The sequence below is a fragment of the Lineus longissimus genome, chromosome 19, assembly GCF_910592395.1.
Source record: "Lineus longissimus chromosome 19, tnLinLong1.2, whole genome shotgun sequence".
Lineage (NCBI taxonomy): Eukaryota > Metazoa > Nemertea > Pilidiophora > Heteronemertea > Lineidae > Lineus > Lineus longissimus.
This window is the reverse complement of record NC_088326.1, coordinates 11,948,897-11,969,764: the sequence shown is the minus strand read 5'-3', so window position 1 is coordinate 11,969,764 and position 20,868 is coordinate 11,948,897. Positions and strand designations below refer to the sequence as shown.

The window sequence follows — 20,868 nt, the reverse complement described above, 5'->3', positions numbered from 1 at the left end:
AAGAAATTATTTGATGAAAAAATTAATTTCGAATTTTGCTAATTGGGTAATAGGGGGCGTGTTTTGAGTTTTTTCTGCCAGTTGGCTGAAAAGAGTGGAAATATCAAAGTCTGTCTAATTTGTCGATTAAAAAAAAATTTCCGTGGTCAATCACCATTTTATTTTTCACCATTTACTTGCCCGACTGTCCGGAATAACATAATCTAAATTTCAGATTCACAACACCACGCGTTCTTTGATGCGTCGCGGTCAAACATTGACAATTTAACTGCTAAAAGGCTTAAAAAATCAATTGTGGTCTTGTCTCGCATCGCCATTGGAACACGTACAATTGGTTGTGCTACTGGTTCACAACTGGATGGAAACAGGTGCGCCACTGGAGGAGACAACGGATTTGCCTTTCATCCTTAATGAATTCGAGAAACGTTTGTTCGTGCGCAATTTTCTCCTAAACCGGCGGGCGGAGCGCCACCAAACTTGGTATGTAGTCGTTGACGGCCCCCGGTCTTTACGAAGCCCGATTTTTTATATTTTCTAAATTATAATTTGAAGACTGTTATCTTCGTAGCCCAGATAACCTACAATAATTCTTTGATCCCGGATATCAATACCTAGGACATTAAATTTCAGACGTTTATCTCTTTTATAACTGGGTCGTCGTATGCTCCTCTATCGCACCCGTTCCACAAGATCTGAATGCACTGAGGCTCAGGATGCATGGGGTCCATAATGATCATTATCAGCCGTTCTTTTCAATTTTTTTCATTTTCCAGAGCAGATATGATAGTCAAGCATTACTGCGCCGGAGTATTGAATGTCTGGATGTTTGGTTCTTTCTCGCCTTGGGAATGAGGCCAATTCGGTACAAGCATAAAGGAATAAACCAAAGGTATCAATAAGAACTAGGTAATTGGGGCGTTTTCTTCAGATAATTTTAAAGCTATCGGTCATATCTTATCGGGCCTTCGCTTTTTTTGGTCTCAAAATGAAGAGCGTTTGGTCTTTTGTCAAATGAAAATGTTTGTCATTGTACTATTCAGCCCAAATGCGTCAGGCATATATGAGCATCAGTGTGTCACGATTTAAGTTTTGGCGACAATGCATATATCCGTTGTTCACACCTTGGATGACACTTTCTTACCGATCATTAAATATAATATTTTTTAAGAAATACATTTTTAATTCTACTTATTTTCTCTGTTTATAATAATAATCACAAATATCGAAATTATTCCAAATTTATCTCTGTGTCCACAAAAGTAGCGAAGATCCGATGAGATAGGGCCTACGACTGATTACTTTACTATCACCTGAAGAAAAAAACGCCCCATTTACGTAATTCTCAGCGGCGAGACCTTTGTGTTTATTCCTTTATGGTACAAGACATGGGCTGCCCCAGTTGTGGACACCGGTGAATTCATTCGGTGAAAATATGTAAAATCAGCTGTGTTCGATTGGAGCCATACCACCTGTGCAAGTATACAAAGGGCACAATCAATATTTTTTGAAAATTGTATTTGCCGGGACTTTCAGTAAAAAGATTGTATTACATTTTATTAAGTCCCAGCAAATAAATTTTTTTAAAAACGATAGGTATCACTTGCTCTGCTGTTTAGATGGACTTAAAGACCAAGGCAAAGTATTGAGCGTTTCGACAGACCCTCGCCCAATTATTTGCGAGATGTCATTGCCTCGGCAGACGTCGCTCAAAGCAGCACACCTACAATATTTACACTTTGGACACATTTGGAACGGCCTCATCCTGTCGCCGGGAGACGAGGTGTTTTTTTTACAGGTAGGTTCGTACCATTGTGTACATTTGATTTATTATTAAAATAATTAAGTAAATAAAAAAAGCAATAAAAACAAAAGGTGCATAATTGTTTGGGTCCTTCCGAGATTCGAACTCGCACCAATTGTCAATGTGCATCGCTGATCTTGTTTACTGACTAACAACACGTGCGTTTCTTACTTGATGACGTCAGGCCAAGTTACTGAGCTCTGATTGGCGGTCAATGTACACAATGGTACGAACCTACCTGTGAAAAAAACCTCGCCGCCGGGAGATCCAATTAGGATGACGCAATGGACTGCCCCGGGAGTCTAATTATATTCTGCATGTTTCCACTTTTTCAACGATTGTTCCTATTGTTGAGAGGTGACTGGCGAGCCAACTGTGGCAGAGACAGTAGGTCGAGTGAGGCTTGACGCAAAGTTCACCATTGACGACGCTTGGAGAATGTGGCGAGCCAATTGCGGCAGAGACAGTAGGTTGAGTGAGTCTTAGCAGCGATGACTACCGTCGACGACGCTTGGAGAATGCGTTGAGCCTTTCGCATTACCCAGAATTCCATATTCAACATGAAGACGGTCGGAGTGGAAGAAATTACGGGCATATGGCCTTTACTAAAATCGGTGCGTTTCCAGACGATCTAATGGCACTGATTTTGTGTTGTTGCAAGAATAAATGCTGCAGAATAATACAAATCTATGAAATATTGCTTCCTCGCTTTGTGTTGCCTCAGTCGGAGCGTTGAATGTGGAGCATCGTGTCGAAACTTGTTGTGTTTGTTGGTTTTTGTCATGGCCGGTAGAGGGCAATACTCTATGTAAAATGAAATACTCTGCGTAGTCACTTACACTTTACAGTCGGAGAAAGTCAGTGCATAGTCACTTACAGTAAGAGAAAGTCAGTGCCTGTCAAAACAAACGGAACAAGTTTACAACCCCTCTTCACATAAGCCACTGTGATCCTTAGTTCCAGGTGAAACGCACGACTGAACAACCTTCGAAAAGGTCATAGTGGCCCTTTACAGAATGTCAGAAGGCAGATGCCGGCTTTGAGTAAAACTGCATTCCTTTTTTTCCAGGACTCCCAGCAAATACAAATGACGTATCCCCTAACTGTCCTTCTACTTTTCAGATTGACTGGTTCTCGGAGACATGGCTCCAAGTCCTAATAGCCTTTCATATCCTCTGCACCAGTATGATCTACCTCGGACGCAATAATGTCGGCTGCCAAGTGTTCTTATTCCTTGTGCTTTGTAAGTACTTGAGTCCTTGAGCAAGACGCCTCACTCTACAATGCTTTTATCTAGTTGACGCATTTGTTATTGAAATCATCTTGAAAATATATATTTTTTAGTCTAGAATTGAAAAAAATAGCGAGGTTTTTGCCAACTAAAAAATGACGCCCCAAACAAATCCTTGCGGTAGCCCTGATGTGGCGTGCTATGCAAATTAACTTGCTCCTGTCTCTCTTCCAGTACTGACTGTTCGGTTATCAGAGTATATAAATGAATGGGCAGCGACAAATTACAAGTAAGTAACTGTATTTATTCCGTATTCTGAAATATTTGCGAGAGTTTTATTTTTGTGAACATGAGAATTAAAAAGCGCAAACATAGCGTAGTGCTTAAAAAACAATCATTTTCGACAGCAAACGCTTCCGAGATCTTTTTCAATATCGCTGAACTGCTCATCAAAAAAACGTTGGTACAGTCAAATCAAAATCTGATATAAGACATTGCTATAATTTCATCCTCTTTTTGTTTTTGTTTCAGATTATTCGCCACGGAGCAATATTTCGACAGCAATGGTTTATTTATTTCAACTATTTTCTCTGTGCCAGCACTATTCAACTGCTTTTTTATAGTGGTGAGTATTTTGGTCACGATGTAAGTTCTAAAGACAAAATATTGTGTGGAAAAGTTTTCAGATTTTTTGCTCCAAGCAGTGCAACATCCCTGTCCAATGTTATTTTCAGAAAGAACGTGAAATATTTGGTTGTCAGTAGGGCAACCTCACTACCCAAGAATTTGCCCGCCTTAAAATTAGGTTGCCCTTGGGAGCGAGATTGTGTGAAAATCTTAAATATTGACTAAAATGTGTTTCGGATTTCAGATGAACTGGATTGCTGATACGGGCACTCTCCTAGGCAAAGTCAAACGAGCGAAATATCGCCATGAATCGCGGCAGACGCGGACAGAGCCGGACACACAGGAAGTGACATCGGAGGCTGAGGTTCAAGATGGGAACAAAAAAGACAATTAGATGCCGAGTCGACGACGAGAATAATTTTCATCCCAATTTTTTGTCGGTTGTGATTGTCCAGTCTGTAGATCTTGGAATCAGATTCCATGTTTTTTCTTCATTGTGCATCGATATCTCATAAGATTATTGGCCGATTTTCGGCCTTTGGTTTACGAGTGGAATATATAGATTTGCACTGGTCTGAGCACTTTAGATTTTTGGGTTAAAAATCATTGAAAAAAAAACAGCACGTGTCTTTTTGCCACGTTTGCAGTGTTGTCGTGTTTTACATGTCATAGTCATCCGAGAAAAAATTCCCGAAAAATGGATGGGGGGGATGGGGTTATCGTAAATAGGCCTTGTGGGCAGTTGATTGTACATTCCAGTTGTTGAATTGAACACTTTCCAATATCTTTGCTCCACAAGGTCAAATCTTATCTTGCCAAAGATAGCCCTGGTTGGGTAGAATATTTATAATATATCCATTACTAATTTTAATAGATTTATTAAACTTTTGTTCTCATTTGAAATCTTATTTTTTAAATGCTTGTTTTTTTAGCAGACATCTGGTCTTGATTGTTCAAACTTATCTAGAAGTTTTATTTGTAAATTCTTTTAAATGGCACAAACAGCTTTATCAAATTTCAATCTTGTCAATTGTAATATGGTAGATGTAACTAACTTTGAATATGCTAATTTGGCTCCTCAAAGGGACAACTTGGTCATGGAATTTAGGTTGCCAGGAGGATTATACCCCTACTCACTTAAACTTTTAGAAGAGTCATTTCTAGTATCATTTGTTGTGAATGGCTTTGTACTTGATATGTCTCTGAGAAAAATAAGTCATTGTCGTGTTTCCAGATAGATTTCATCAAACTTCTAATCGTCAAGGATTTTTCAAACTGCTGTTCTTTCCACCTCATAAATTGCTGTTGCCCTAAACCTCTTCCAGCAGGTTATTTGTGCCCTGGAGTTTTCATAAGTTCACTCATTGGTAGACCACCATCATCATCTTCAGGACGGTATGTAAGGCCCTATTTTCCTGGCATTGCCTTTTGGAAAAAAAACCTCACTGATTTGATAATTTAACCCATTGATTATCACTTTCTCTCATACTTAAAATTACTCATTTAATTTCGACGATCTTGACCTCCAATTAGTGTAGTATGGACACCCTCATTCAAAACTTCAGAGATGTAATCAGAAAAAGCTGGACTTAAATTTAAAACTTCAGGGTTTAAACTTCAGCTGCTAGTTCATCTTGAGCAGAATTCTGGAGGCTAAAAGCCAAGTCTGTTTCCCACTGGTGAAGTATTATGTGTTGTACAGTAGGAAATTGTTTTAAAAAACGTGGCGAAAAGCAGTTTGACTGTAAAGTATGTATACTTGTGTCTTTAGACAGTGAGGAAAATATCAAAAGTAAAATAAAAGCAATGGCGGTTGTTGTTGAAATGCTTTTCGCGTACCAAGCACATGTTGGTTGCCTGGCCCTGTCTTAAAGAGCACAGTGAGACAGAAGCTCTACCAAAGACGAAAGGGTCATATGCTGCCTGTCCCAGGTGTGACTTCTCGTCTCTCATGAGTATGTATGGGCATGGTGTCCTCCCCAGTAGGCTGCTTGGCACTGTCTTCAAGAGCACAGTGAGACAGAAGCTCTACCAAAGACGGAACGGTCATATGCTGGCTGTTCCAGTTGTTACTTCTCGTCTCTCATGAGTATGTATGGGCATGGTGTCCTCCCGAGTAGGCTGCTTGGCCCTGTCTTCAAGAGCTCGGTGAGACAAAAGCTCTACCGAAGACGGAAGGGTCATATGCTGCCTGTCCCAGTTGTGACTTCTCGTCTCTCATGAGTATGGATGGGCATGGTGTCCTCCCAAGTTGGCTGCTTGGCACTGTCTTCAAGAGCACAGAGAGACAGAAGCTCTACCAAAGACGGAAGGGTTATATGCTGCCTGTCCCAGTATGACCCTTCTGTCTTTGGTAGTGCTTCTGTCTCACTGAGCTCTTGAAGACAGGGCCAAGCAACCAACTTGGGAGGACACCATGCCCATCCATATTCCTATGCCAACTTCGAGAGAAAACAGGGTGAATAAAATCAAAAAGACTGAATATTTCTACATAATATATGTTATTATAGTACATAATGACAATGAGAAGTAACCACTCCCTGATCTACACAATATGGCTTCGGGGAAGTACTTCACTCTCGCAATAGATGGCACTAGCAGCCAATTTGTTTACAACTTACTACGAGAAGTCCATGGCCTAAAACTTATTTGATTGATAATTGTCCACCAGTTGCAATCGTATGCGCAGGTACGAGTAAATCTATGGTGGAAATTGGAGAAAAGGAAATTGTCTTCAAGTCAATCAGCCTCAAACCTGATTCAGTAATGCCAATACATGTAGTCATTGTAATTGCTGCCGGTCACTCCCGAGTATCCATGTTTATATACTGAACTTTGACCCACCTTAAAGGGACAACATGGGCATGTGCTTTACCAGGCCAGGAGGATAATGTACAAACCTGACACCATGCGCCGCCACTGGTAGTAATACACTGATGCCGTACTCTGATAACGATTTTCACCAGTGTTGGAAGGCAGTCATCATGATATGGCAAACGCTGCACATTTGGAAATCCACATTAAAATGCAAGGTATGGAAATCAATCCCCATCCGGACTGATGACATAAAAACTCAGAAAGAAGAACAACTGGTGGTCAATTAGAGATAAACCAGATGACAACCAGGATTGCAAGATGAGATATACAATATAAGGTAAATTGGTACAATTACAAAGGCATAGCAAACAGCCATAAGAACACATTTGATGCACAAATAGGATTTGTACCCTATTACCTTATCTGAACATCAGCAAGTTGCAAACCCGGCCACATCTCGGTAAATTCCATTTCACCCCAAGGTGATGACACCACAAATCTATTGTTTGACTGTTTACTGGTTGCCAAACAAGAGATTTGTGTTGACGTCATCCAACCGGGCAACCTCAGGATGTACTGTAGGCCTCGTTATCATAGCGATCCAACACCGATGGTGAGGATGGTCACAAAGGTACGAGGTCTCCGTAAACACGGCCCAAGGCCTCATAAACTCGTACAGCAATGCCCCATAAAACTAAACATAGAAATTGATAAAGGTTTCATCATCATTTACATACATATTCCTTGCTTGGTTATCATTAAACCAAGCCAGGTATTAAGGTAAGCTGGTACAATTAAAGTCTTGTTACAATTACAGCCTTTACAGGGTAAACACACCTGTCAGTGCACACTAATGCAAACTGAGGCTTTAACTCTAACAAGGCAAAATTGTACCATACCTTACATCTCTGCCAATCTTTCCTCATCTTTTAACGACATCTTAAAACAGCAATAGCATCAATACCAGGAAGAAGAAGTTTCCCAACTTTCCGAGAAATAAAACTTCTGTTCAACGTCCACTGCATGCACAGAATTTATTATTCTCTACCAAATGAAAACCGACCAACTTGCCTGATTTTATTGTAAGGTGCACCCTCTCCCATAGCAGGCCTGCTCAGTATAAAACAGACACACATCCCCAAGTCCTCGGTAAGCTGGGAAACCGATACTCCAGGGTGATCAAGTACAAAAAGCTGGGGAGCAAAATAACACTACAGTGGAACCATCTATGCCGACACCTCTGTGATATGGAAACCCACACTGAGTTGGAGAGTTTCACGGCCGGAGCAGCACCAGCAATAAATTCTATCAATTTGCTGCAAAAGGTCTTTTGAAAATAAAAAGCTACCTTTTTGAATTTTTTGGGTGAAAAATGTGGACGGAATATCCCCGTTCCAGTCCCCTTACCCTCAAAATTCCCAAAGGCAGAATCACTTCAAAATTGGTTTTATGGAGGTAACTGTTTCAGTTCCTACCTTTCCCTGAAGATGGCATTTGTGTCGTTTTAAGGCTGTAGCCTTTGGAGCAAGGATAACCTGCTGGAAGAGGGAGTTTTGGTCCAAATAGATCTACGTTGTTCGGCCGTGAATGTATTTAAGAATTGAAATTGACATTGACAGAAAACCAAGTCTATTCAGACAACTAAATATACATGCTTGATATCCCATTGAAAGGTACATATATAAACAACTTATGAAAGTTTTTTCAATTACAAAACGTACGAAATTTCGTAGACAAATAGTCCAAACGTTAGACTTGCGTAAACATAAGCAAAAACGCAACAGAGCACTCGCATCAAGACAATCGGAAACCACCATAGAAAACGCCAGTGCCCAAGGAACGTATTTTGAATTATTTTCCCATGATGCTCTGAGATTAAAGGCAGAGTCCACTTTGACCTTGACTGTGACAACAGTGAGAAATTTTGGCTAAACTTTACAATCCCCGATCGGAAATGACGTAGTTTGATCGCATTCAACTATAAATCCATTGAACAGTGATGCTTGGTTAGTCAACCGATGACCTTTTTTTGGGGTGTGATCGGGGATTGTAAACTCGTTCCGAAATTTTTAGAGTTGCAGACTTCTGCATACTTAAGGTCTTTGTTGACATTCTGGTAGTTTTTCTGATGTGGATCACAGTGCTGCCATCTATGCAAGACAAGTGCAACTAAAAATTTCTGAGAATTTTAGAATCTGCTCAGTAGACTCGGCCTTTTAATACCAGGCATAGACTGGACATCGACATTTTTTCTGGCTCACACTGTAGTTACAAGGGGTCATCAAACTTTTCCCAAGGGGTCCATTACCATAGAAACCATGAAAACATCCAAGCAACGTCTAGCACAACAAAGTTTATAAAAGATTCCCAAACTGTACAATCATTTTCGTCGCAGGTGTGAACTGCGACGCTGCCCCATAGCGCTCGAATGATCCCAAAGCGCTTCAGTCCACATGGAATAAAAGACACTCCAAGACCTAGCACTTATAAATGTTACCTAACAATCAAGGATGCTTTTTTACAAATCATAAGAACTGTAGCTCTGGTTTCTCAAAATGCCCAACAGAATTTTCAGTAATTTCTCCAGCAAACTTCACCGACGATAATGTCGGATTTTGGCAACAAATTGAGATTTTGAGAGGAGAACCATTACAAAAATTTCATGAAATACATTTTTAGACTTTACAGATATTTTCAAATAGTACATGACACCTTCAGGCCTTTTTTAAAGCCAAATTTCATGAATTTCCACTTGCCTGAACCTCTCCATAATGATAAGTGTATTTCTTTACAAACATTAGCGACCTGCGTCTTAAAGACGAGGCTCTGGAACTCACTGAAATTATCCAGTAATCGTCAATCCTCACTCAAATCAGTGAAGTTTTCCTGAAATGCTCTCTAACATAATATACATCCGATATACCAGACACTTAACTAACCCCCCTTCATAAATGGACTAGTCCAAACTTGTCGAAGTCAATTTAAAACCCCTTTATAAATGGACTAGTCCAAACTTGTCAAAGTCAATTCAAAACAGAACAAATTAGGACAATGGCATTTGTCTATCTACAACTGTGTGCTGAAATCAACAACATGCTATATTCAGTTTACCGTATTTACATAATTTCGATAAGAAAATATACAAAGTTCACACGAGTGTCTGCAGGTCTGCCTTTTGCAAAAAACCTCAAACAGTAAAATTTGATAGTTTTTTCCCCCCAAGGGGCCTGAAAGGGGTTGTTGGGGATGAAACGCTGATATTGAATTTGTTTCCCTGGTGTCTTAAATCCTCCCAGCTGACTAACGAAGAGTTTCATGCGCTGGCCTTAATTATGCTCTTCAAGGATCGATACAATTTGTCTCCATGACACACGAATGACTTTAAAATGCCAAAGGCAAAAAATAAAAAACGTGAATTACAAAGTTATTCTCGGTTAAATACTTCTCTATAATTTATAGAAATAAATCTCACCTATAAAGATTTTGAACAATTCGTACTGGCCTATTTTTTAAAAAGATTTTCTAGTGAATTCAGACAATGATGTAAAAATAGCCGATTTCAAGTTTCAAATTTTGGACGAACGGTTCTGGCTTTTTAGAACACTTAGTGCCAAAAATGAGTAAAATTAGGCCCAGAACATGCTTAATCAGAAAGCCAAATTAATAAGCGATGTTTAGGCTTAAACATGACAGTGTATCCTGGCACAAAACACTCTGAACAATACTTATACATGTTCATTTTTTTGAAGAAAAAATTTGCCAATGATTTGGGAAAAATAACCATAACACTTCATCTGAATGCAAGAACTTGAACAAATTATATGGCCCAATGATTGAGGGGCCTAACTCCAATAAAAAAATCTAAAGTTTGAAAAATATTAACTTCGCCAAACTAAGGCACGAACCTCAACGAAATTCTGTGCAATAAAGACGTAAATGAATCAGTACTGTATGTCCTTAGTTTTTGGAGTGCAAAATGTAGATTATCTGCAAAACAACTTCACACCCTACGGAAATTAAGAAGGAGCTTCATTACTGACATAAATGGCTTTCGAAACCCAAGATCAGTCAATGGAAAAAAACCGTTGCGGGAAACATTATTTTCAAATAGCATCAAAAAAATCTCGCCATTTCCTGTTCAGCAGACATTGTGTACGAACAGCTAAATCCTACAACAAATGCTTCATCTGCAAATATTTACATCCCTAACACCCCTTCTTGTAATTGAACAGCCTGTTTATCAAATGTAAGCGGCTAAAAATCGGACCGATTCATTGCGAGAGCCAGGGGTGTTGGGTTACTAGTCCATATTGGTCCGTATGTACAAATAGAAAAACGTACGAGTTTATCACATGACTGTAACATCCCCGAGCCTTTAATTTTGAGGTGGCACATATTTCAAATCTCGGTAGTCCATATATACAACATAACGATTACAAATCGAGTCCAAATACACAAAAAAGATCGACTTTGACCTAACTATAATTTCCAAACTGCACTTTACGCAGCCTCACTTTGAAATTGAAGACAAAGTATCCACGTTGTCCAATAATGGCGGAACCCCGAACCGCCATTATACCGAACACTTAGCCGAGCAAACAGAGCGAACAAAACAAAACAATATCCAGTTGCCATGGAAACAATATTCAGTTACCATGGAAACCATAGCGTTACTATGGAAACATTTTCCAAACAGTGCAGTGCCTTCACCATCATTTCGAACTCGGACTCTCCCAGCTCTGGGAAAACCTTCGTTCTTTTGTTGAATTTTACGTCGCAACGACGGCAGTCCTTCTATAGTCGTGATAGCTACACGCAACAAGCGGTAAAAGAAAAGATCGTCACTTTCGATCGAGAAAAAAAACACTCGAAAAGCACCAAGTTGCAATTCTGTCTGCGCGACAATGATTCTTTCAAGCGACCTCTATGAGGCTTTTGGAAACAAACGATTGCAAAATCAACATTTCTATGAATCATTGAATGTCCACGCCAGTCCGTCCAGTGTCTGTCCGCATGGGCGTGTCGGTATCTCGAAGCACCTATTCGTAATTCAGAAATTGAATTGAGAATACCGAAGTGATGGAAATCGTAGCTGCTTATTTTGTAGCTGCTTGTATTTTCCTATGGCAGTTCAGCCCATGGTGCCCTCTTGTGGCAAACCTGCGAACCAAGACACGTTTTACATATCTGTCTCACAATCCCGCGGAAATTTCCCTGCGTTCCTCCGATCCTAACACCAATCATCATGTGCTGACACCCAGTGGCGACCACACAAATTACCAGAACAACATCTAGTCCGAGTATTGGACGTGGGTCGGTGATTTTACGTCATCACAACAACGACCACAACAACCTCCGTAATCATCCGAGAGTTTCGAAACATCGCACATATTTCGCGCATTCTCGTATCGATCTCGCGCCTCGCAATCTCCCTGCCCAAGCTTGCTGCCATGATTCGTACTAGGTGCGACAAGGCGCCACCTTTAAGAGAATATATACACTATTATCTAGAGTTTTCGCCCTGTCATTCCGACAGCAGTTGCTGCAGTAGACTATTCTTGTGGTCGGCCGGTTTCATATCTTCGCAGGGGGTCTGGAAAAGAAAAGAAAGTTATGATCGACAAATGTACAAGTGACGACAAAATAATAATTTACCCATGGCGTACACTCACTGGGACGAAATAGGTAGCACAGGTGACAATAAACCGCGAAACTTACACACCTATATTTTTGCGATCTACGAAAATTTCTCAAAAATTTCATTTTTACAGAACAGTTTGCCTTCGACATCCAATATGTGATCTGTTCTCATCATCTACACGGGCAAAAATTTCCATTGAAATGGCTCATATAGAATCTACATATCCATGTACAGTAGAACCTCCCTATTAAGAACACCCAAGTGCTGTCCTTAATAGAGAGGTGTCCTGATTAGAGAGGTCAAATTGTGAACGGAAACAACCAATTTGGAACCAAAACTAGTGTCCTTTATGAAGAGGTTGTCCTTAGAGAGGTGTCCGCTTAGGGAAATTCTACAGCACACATATGAAAGAACAAGCGACATACCCTCGGTTCAGTCTGAACGACGTTCACATGCGGCAAGTCGGGCTTCTGTATATTCTTGACGGGCGTCTTCTTGCCCGTATTTTGACCGCCTTGCTGTTGTTGTTGTTGTTGCTGCTGCTGCCCATCCTTGTGCCCAGGGTTTTTTTGCAACTGATGGCGGAATAGGTTGCCCGCCTTCACTTCTGGATAGTCGTGTTCTGAAGACGGAAAATTGTCGGTTAAGTGATGCGCAAATGAGTGATTTATACAAAGTCGACTGGGCTATAGCCCAAGTCAGGAACGGCTCTTGCGGCCGAAGCTTATCCCGGTCTCCGTAGCATCAAGTGACGAGGCGTATTACTCCCCCTGGATAGGATGCTGGTCTATCGATCACAGGTGAACTTCCCAGGCAAGCCTGGTACCCATTTACTCCCGGGTGGAGAGAAGCGAGTAGATGAAAGATGAAAGAATGTTGACCCGTCTGAGTAACGAACCAACAACCTCAGAGCTTCTACCACTCTGCCACTGATCCCCTCCCTGTGGCCAAGGATATTTACCTTCAAATGCCATGGCCAACTGATTAAACTCCTGCTGATTCCCTCCCACGGGCGCAGCCATCGCCCGGAACTTCTCATATCTATTTTTAGCCTCCTGCCGACTCTGCTGGATGACGCGTTCGATTTCTGGCGGGCAGCCCTGATTAGGGTCTGCGGGACTCCCCATCATGGGCCCCAGGAGGCCCTGGGGGTGCTGTTGCTGCTGCTCGCGAGTCAGTGCATCAACTGAAAGTGAATTTTAGGAAAATTTACTCAAGTTGTCTTTTGTCTTTCAGGGTTTATAATCTTTGGACAACTTTCTAGAAAATCTAATGAAAAGACTACAAATACTTTGAGACATGTCGCATCTACAAAGTGTTCTGCTCGAGGGATAAACCTGACTTACTTTGGCACAGTAGGTCCATCGGGAGTTCATCGCTAACGAACCCAAACTGGTCTTGTTGTTGCTGTTGTTGTTGGTTCTGTAACCGCGTGTTACACTTATTACGCAACTCTCGTTTGACGTGTTGTGACGTGCTGTTCGTCAGGGACGCGTCAACACCAACTTGTTGTCTGCAAACGAAAGTATCTCATCAAAATTTGAAATAGAGATTATCTACGGTCAGCAAATGTGCTTTTCGAAATCCAATAGTCCGTCCTGCAAAAGAGCCAGAGATAAATGGATTCCTTACTTTCAATTCTCCTCTAGGTACTCCGAGGAACAAGGATGTTCTAAACAATGAATAGAGACCCGCACCCCTTGTTGAAACGTCAGCGCCCATTAGCAAAGCGGTACTCACTTGAAATCCTGCCCAACACTATTCACAAACTGCATCTGTTGGTCGAAGTTTTGCCCCATGTTCGATGTCGAATTCATGAAGTTCTGACTCGTCGATGTCATGGGCTGAGAGGCTATTGACATATTGCCACTCATGCCCAAACCTGGAAAAATAGTTTTCAAGTTGAAAGAATGGAGAGGAATACTGGCCAAAGGACACCACCCTGACCCCAAAGCTCTGGGGAACTTCGCCAGCTCCCTAATGAAGAATGGAGAGGAATACTGGCCAAAGGACACCACCCTGACCCCAAAGCTCTGGGGCACTTCGCCTGCTCCCTAATGAAGAATGGAGAGGAATACTGGCCAAAGGACACCACCCTGACCCCAAAGCTCTGGGGCACTTTGCCTGCTCCCTAATGAAGAATGGAGAGGAATACTGGCCAAAGGACACCACCCTGACCCCAAAGCTCTGGGGCACTTTGCCTGCTCCCTAATGAAGAATGGAGAGGAATACTTGCCAAAGGACACCACCCCAACCACAAGCTCTGATGATGATGATGATGAAACTCACCTTGTTTTTGTTTATTCCAGTCTTGCGGCACCGGTGACAGACCCTGACCTCCGCTCATCTGCCGTTGCATCATCTGCCGCGACATCTGCGGGAACTGCTGTTGTCCCTGTTGTGCTGTTGTCTGCTGTGTCGGTTGCCCCTGTTGCCCGGGGAACATGTTCATGCCATTATTTTGGCTGCTGGAGTAATGGCTGTTGTCCGAGTACGGCGAGACTGGCGAACCCATTGAGGACGTTGGCACGGAATGTTGATGTTGTAGATTACTAAACTGCGAGTTCTGCAAGGATAGGAATGTTTTCAGTGAATTGTTTATTCATTGTGATCCCGATGGTGGAGTGGTTACGGTGTTCCCCTTGTGAACGGCAGGTTAAAGGTTCGAGGCCTGCGGGAAGCTCGTTCCGATGCGGCCGTTTGGTAGGCCACCAGCTAAGGGTACAAACGACCACCTCAACCAGTGACTGGCATAGGAGGTACAAGTTTGGAAGTAAAAAGTGTCTCATAAGACAAATCTGGCCAAGAAAAATTAAGAAATGGAAAATTTCAAAACTTTCAAAACGGTTTTTTTTCAAAAAAATTTTTTTTTCAAATTTTTTTTTCCAAAAATTTTTTTTTCTTCAAAATTTTTTTTTCTCAAAATTCTTACCTGGCTCATCATTTGATTCTGTATCATCGGACTATTCATGCCTCCCCCACGGTTATTCCATTGATTCTGCGGGGGTGGTGGGGGCTGTCCGAACTGCCCAAGGTGGCTCGGCGATTGGGGCGGAGGGGGCCCCATCATCTGGTTCATATTCTGGTTGAACATAGGCGACATTGGCCCAGGAATGCCCTGATTTGGCTGAAACAAAGATTGGAAACATTTGAAAAATTTTTCAAAACATTGACTGAGTTATTTAGCTTGAAGCCCATAAACTGAAGAATTTGCTTCCTTTTTTCGCAATTTTGATTCTGTAAAATAAGACAGATTTGTAATTTTGTTAATATTTTGGTTGAACGCGGCTGACATCTGAGTTTTTTCATCCCCTTGAAGGCAGCAGGGATCAAGGTGGGGCCCTATTTCATAGCACATGCAATCTGAAATTTGCTTTTGCAACCAAAAATCAATGTCTTTATATACAGTTAACCTCTCTATTAAGGACACCTTGGGAACTGACAAGTGTTGTCCTTAATAGAGAGGTTAGATTAATAGAGAGGTGTCCTGATTGGAGAGGTCAAATTGAATAGAAACAACTAACTTGTGACCAAAACTAGTGTCCTTAATAGAGAGGTTGTCCTTAATAGAGAGGTGTCCACTAAGAAAGGTTCCACTGTATTTTGTAGTTGTAAGCGGCCTGATTTTTTGCTTGCAGTGCTAAATAACAAAATAGGCCTTTTCTGAAAATGAATACTAGTCTGCCCAATTCAGTCAATGAGTGAATTGGCACTGTGGCCTGCTGTTTCCAACTGCTCTGGAAACACAAACTCACCACGGCCCAGATCGTTCCTGAATATAAAATCTCAATCAATATGCACCGAACCTGGGAGCAGGTTCAGCGAGAGTTTACGTGAGGACAAATCAAGGATCACCGAGTACGCTCCAAGAAATTTCACTAGGTGCACAGGTGTCCCAGAACTAGGGCTTAATCCTGTTTTGAAGAGTTATTTCGACGGTCTGGAGTCTGCCCAGCGAGAGCAGGATTGTCAATAGACGTTTCCCAAGACGTAATGGCCAAACTGCGTTGGGAAGAGGTGGCGTCAAATGCAGAGGTGGGTGCCATGTTGGGGGCTGATTCCATGATGTCGGCCAGGGGAGAACTTACGTCAATATCAGCCACCCGGGTAGAATCACTTTGGTGACAAAACACTGCAGGCGTCTTTGAACTTGCACCACAATGAAGGGGACAAATTTTTTTTTAAATTTTAGTCCTTTAATGCACTTTCCAGCTAATTTTCAACACAAATGTTATCTAGAATTCATATTTCTAGGTCTAAATGCGTGATCATAATCTGGTACACACATTTCTACCTCTAAAATACGGAAAAAATATTTTATGATGCTTATCATGAACTTCTCTTCGGCTGAATGAAATGACACCGACTTTGTTTTTCAAATGTGACATTTTACTTCTCTGTTTCCATGGTAACAAGAGATGTGCTAATATGGTGTATCTATCTGACAAACTAAGTTCAAACACCGGTTAAAGATGTTTTTCTGTTTTGACTTATCAGGGAGGATCCCCCCCCCCCCCATAAGTTCAATCATCGGTCGAAACTAGTGACTCGAGATTGATTGGAGACCGGCAAGGAAGATATTGTGAGACTATGATTACTTATGGCAAAAAAGAGCCACAAATGACATTACACCGATCATCGATCAGATATGCAACCTGGAATGAACCAGAGAAATCAGATTTGGAGTTTACGCTTCATCTAACCATTGACATATTTCACCATGACCCAATAATCTTAGGGATTCCAGTGCTCACAAGTAAATCTCCACAAAATTAGCAAGATTTTGAACAAAACTATCAAAGTTTATCCAAACTTCACACATCAAAAACATGCTGAAACATCAAAATGATCTTAGCAAGGTTCTGAGGGAAAGCAACCTCATTTGCATATCATCCGTCTGCTTGTTTCATCTATGTAAACAAACAACCTATCTCCCCCCCATTTCCAAAATGGACTCGACCTTGACTGGAGCCAGAGGAGTCTATTATTGACAAGAGGTTAGGATGGTGGAGGGCACACAAGGTCATGCCAGATTGCCTCAAGGAAGTGAACTCTGTAACGACCTCTTCTGCGACCTTGGAATTTTACCTCCCTCCAGGGGGAAGAAAAGCAGGGGATTATTTTGAGATTAACAAATAATGGCCAAGGTCTGTATCATTCTGACAACATATAATTTGGTCACAATTATTTTGGCTTTTGGTTAATTATTTTGACATCCATCATTCAAATATGTCCGAGGGATTTGAGGACATCTGGACATGTTGGTTGGTCATTTTCACATTAGAATACTTTAAGAGAGCAAAATACAGTCCTAGTCAAAACTGACTTACACTCTGCTTCGCGTAAGCTGTGTACAACCCGTGCTCTGGTTGAATAAATAAATAATTCATAGTTTTACTATTAGTGGGCCTAGTCCAAGATTGCGACCTAAGCTTGCATAATGATACACAAAGTTAAAGTACAGCCCATAAATGAATTTGAACGTTTGAACTTGCTTTTAAAGCAGTGCCGGTCATCCAAAATTTGTTGAAATTGAATTTGAAATTTTTAATTAAGTGCATAAACACTAAATAGGAATTTCAACATTACTGTTGTGCACACGAAAACAGTTATACAGTAGACCCTCTCCATTAAGGACAGCCTTGGGACTGACAAGCTGTCCTTAGTAGAGAGGTGTCCTGATTGAGATAGAACTAGAACACCAGGTGTTCTGCACTTCTGCCACCAGTTGCCTGACCTGACTGACATCAGACTTGGAGGGAGGGGGTTCTGAAGCGAATTCTTACCATAGAATTTTGTGGCACCACCATCATGTCGTTAAGACTTGACGAATAGACGTCAAAGGTCTCACGCTGATTATTGTAGTAAGTATACATAAAACTATCCGCCGGAACCAATCACACGGAATACCGTCTCCTCGTATCCTTAAAACCACTTCCGGTTCCGGTTTATTGACTAGTCGTGAAGGAGTTTGTCCTCTAAAGATTGTCAAAAGTTACTGCCTCAATAACAAAGTGAGAAAGGGAACTGTTTCTTTGAGTAAATGGACTATCTAAGTCGTCAAATCGAAATGGATTTGTTCGTGAAATTTGTCTTTTTCCAGAAAGCAGCAGTCAACAATCTTTGCTCTGAGCAGACAACATGTTTTAAAGAAGGTGGTCTTTTACTAAAGCTGATTCCAAGGCCAAAGTGGTTGAATCCTAAATAAATCCTTTCGTGAACGAATTCGCAGTTGGGAATAAAAGTCTCTAAAATTCTAAAATATGCTCCAGGCTGCTTCAAGCTTGTAGCAGACGATAAAAGTTTCACAGCAGACGACAGTTGCTGCTCACAGAAGAAGGCACACACACCTTCAAAGTAGACGACAGAATGTTTTAATCCTCCTGCTCGATAGAACAATACCAAATGAACGCAACCCTTTGAAACAATCCTCTAACACTTCACAGAAATGTTACCAAACGTTACAAAACCACCAGACCATTTACAGTACTTCACAAAACAAACACCAGCTCACTTCCACCGTAAACTTTTGACCCCCAATTTGTGTGATAAGTTCACCTAAAGGAGTATAATCACACTCACACAATCATGCAATACTACTGGCAAATGTACAAAAGTTGTTTTGATCAAAATCTGATAAGATTTCCATGGGCAGACGTCCTTTTTCTCCGAGCAGACGACTTTTTTCTCTGCACAGAGACCTTTGAATCATCAACAAACCGATCCTTTTCCTGAACAGAAAAATTAATCAACAATTCGGACCAAAGTTTTTTAAAACGTGAATTCCCTATGTTTAGTTTGTATCCTTGAAATGTGTTTTTATGCGTAATGTTGTTGCACTCTGGAGCAAAACTGACTGAAGACCGAGCAGACGACTCCTACGATGCACTCCTGCAAACCCAAGTCCTGCATTCACAATGAAACCCATTCGTAGTGTAACAGTGAGACCCACTACCAGTTAACGTTAGGTCGCGTTGCGGTTCAGATGAGTTCAGCAGCGAGTTCAGAGCATCAGGGTGAAATAAAGGTCATAGGATCCGTCACAAGGGTCAAAGAGGTGTTACACGGGCACAAAGAAAATTATGCTCAGGGTCACGGGCAAGATGAGCTGAGTCGCTGTTTGAAAAGATTTCTGTAAATTTGATGAGATGTTCACCAACGGAGTCTGGGGTCGCATTTGAAACGTTTTAAGAAAGGGTTGTATTAGGGTTTGGGTTATGCAAAGTTGAGCTATCGAAATGGTCTCGCTGGGCCTATATGAAAATCTCTGGAGACACAAACTGAATGGCACATGTAGCTTGTGTAAATTGATAACTGTTCATCTGCCAACATCTGTTATACCCCCTCCTCTTTGAAATCGGTTCAAATAAAAACTTTTGTAGACGTTTGGGGGATTTTGATTGACATAGTTGTCACAATTCCCGCCTTTTTCTTCCCTTGTCTCGAAGCATTATTGTTGACTGCCACCACAGTTAGGCTCCAATGGGTGTTAGCTGAGCTTGCAGTGTGTCATGCAAACGGGTGCACTGCAACGATACCACAATGAGAATGGAACCCATCCAATTGGAACACACGCAATGGTTTTTATCTGTGCTTGTAAACGACTTTTTAGCTGTGCATGTAAACAATTTTTTTAGCTGTGCTGGTATGACTTAGACACCACCCTCATATTGACCCCTGTTCGTGATTCTGACCAGACGTGTTGGTCCAATTCACACCCCCATAGTTGCGTTCTATCACCAAGGGGCACATTCGTTCAAAGGAACTACCCTTTCCCACCAAATCAACACAACTAAACATCTTTGCGCTGACTTTTCATAATGCATTGTCGGATTGTCACCATATTATTCACAAGACCTTAGAATTCTCCTTGGAAACTGCCCTTTTATCGAAATCAAATAATATGCAAATTTGTGTAATTGTAGAAACTGGACCATGTGGCATTGCCTGCTTTCTAAAGAAGCTGCAGAAATATTCAATTGTTCAGTGAAATCTCTATTCAGTGTTGCGTTTTCAGTGTCCTTGAGATTTCGCCCAGTGACTGACCCTTTTATAAAAGACCTTGGTCGCAGGATGTCAATGTTTGTTACGGAAAATCAGTTTTGATCATAGCGGTTATTGGTGCCGCAACCATGGACCAGGTTTAAAGTGATACTATGATGTGATTTACAACTTTGCGGAAACTTCGTCCGTTTTTAATTGTTGATCACAAATGTAAAGCTAAAATTTTCCATTTTTGACTAGATTTATTATAAAATCGCTGAATGTAAACCACTGCGACCGCGAAAATGTTCATGTTGTGACGTCATCAACGAAAACGGCATCGAAGCGAGCCGTCCGGGCGGGATTAAACCATCAATTTCTAGAAAATGTGCATTTCAATTCGAAAACCTTACCGATTTAGGAGAAAGTGACGTAGTCATTTGTCAAAAACAGCTAAAACATCATATGGTGAAATTTGACACGAGTTACCCTTTAAAATCGATGGCAAATGTTCACTTTGAGTCCTTTTAGAATAGAAGTTAAAGGGACGGGGGGGGGGGGGGGGCACCAAACACACCTAGCTAAGAGGACTGACTGCTTGAAGAAGGAAACTTCGAGGGGGGTTGAAGTATTCTAAAACGTCTGCTGAGTGCTCAGTGGTATATACTGAAGGCACACCAGGACTGTATGAAATCATTACACAACACTCATGATACAAGTTCATTGGAGAACTGGTTCAAATTGCCCACTTATCAAGTGACACACACC

General features: G+C 41.3%; 2 protein-coding genes across 6 annotated transcripts in view; one reads left to right on the top strand and one right to left on the bottom strand.

Moving 5' to 3' along the window:
- The first annotated feature begins 417 nt into the window (after positions 1–417).
- LOC135502926 (transmembrane protein 18-like) lies at positions 418–5,466 on the top strand. The gene is made up of 7 exons (XM_064796132.1): positions 418–480; positions 774–889; positions 2,159–2,415; positions 2,924–3,044; positions 3,267–3,321; positions 3,564–3,657; positions 3,904–5,466. Exons 3-7 carry the CDS (start codon positions 2,362–2,364, stop codon positions 4,051–4,053), a joined length of 474 nt encoding a protein of 157 aa, XP_064652202.1. The 5' UTR covers positions 418–480; positions 774–889; positions 2,159–2,361; the 3' UTR covers positions 4,054–5,466.
- A 677-nt stretch (positions 5,467–6,143) lies between these two features.
- Positions 6,144–20,868, bottom strand: part of LOC135502730 (nuclear receptor coactivator 2-like) — a 68,285-nt gene continuing 53,560 nt past the window's right edge. For all 5 annotated transcript variants that reach the window (XM_064795710.1, XM_064795712.1, XM_064795711.1 and 2 more), the window contains 7 exons: positions 15,050–15,244; positions 14,407–14,683; positions 13,858–13,999; positions 13,464–13,630; positions 13,079–13,303; positions 12,543–12,739; positions 6,144–12,069 (listed from right to left, as the gene is read on the bottom strand). In XM_064795710.1, coding sequence (XP_064651780.1) covers positions 12,001–12,069; positions 12,543–12,739; positions 13,079–13,303; positions 13,464–13,630; positions 13,858–13,999; positions 14,407–14,683; positions 15,050–15,244 — 1,272 coding nt within the window. In that variant the 3' untranslated portion in view covers positions 6,144–12,000. The remainder of the gene's footprint in view (positions 12,070–12,542; positions 12,740–13,078; positions 13,304–13,463; positions 13,631–13,857; positions 14,000–14,406; positions 14,684–15,049; positions 15,245–20,868) is intronic.

Bases quoted from the DNA above. Each gene is read 5' to 3' on its own strand.
- LOC135502926 (XM_064796132.1), top strand. From the start codon at position 2,362: ATGAAGACGGTCGGAGTGGAAGAAATTACGGGCATATGGCCTTTACTA. The intron at 3,045-3,266 runs GTAAGTACTTGA...TCTCTCTTCCAG, and splicing joins GTTCTTATTCCTTGTGCTTT to TACTGACTGTTCGGTTATCA. The intron at 3,322-3,563 runs GTAAGTAACTGT...TTTTTGTTTCAG, and splicing joins TGGGCAGCGACAAATTACAA to ATTATTCGCCACGGAGCAAT.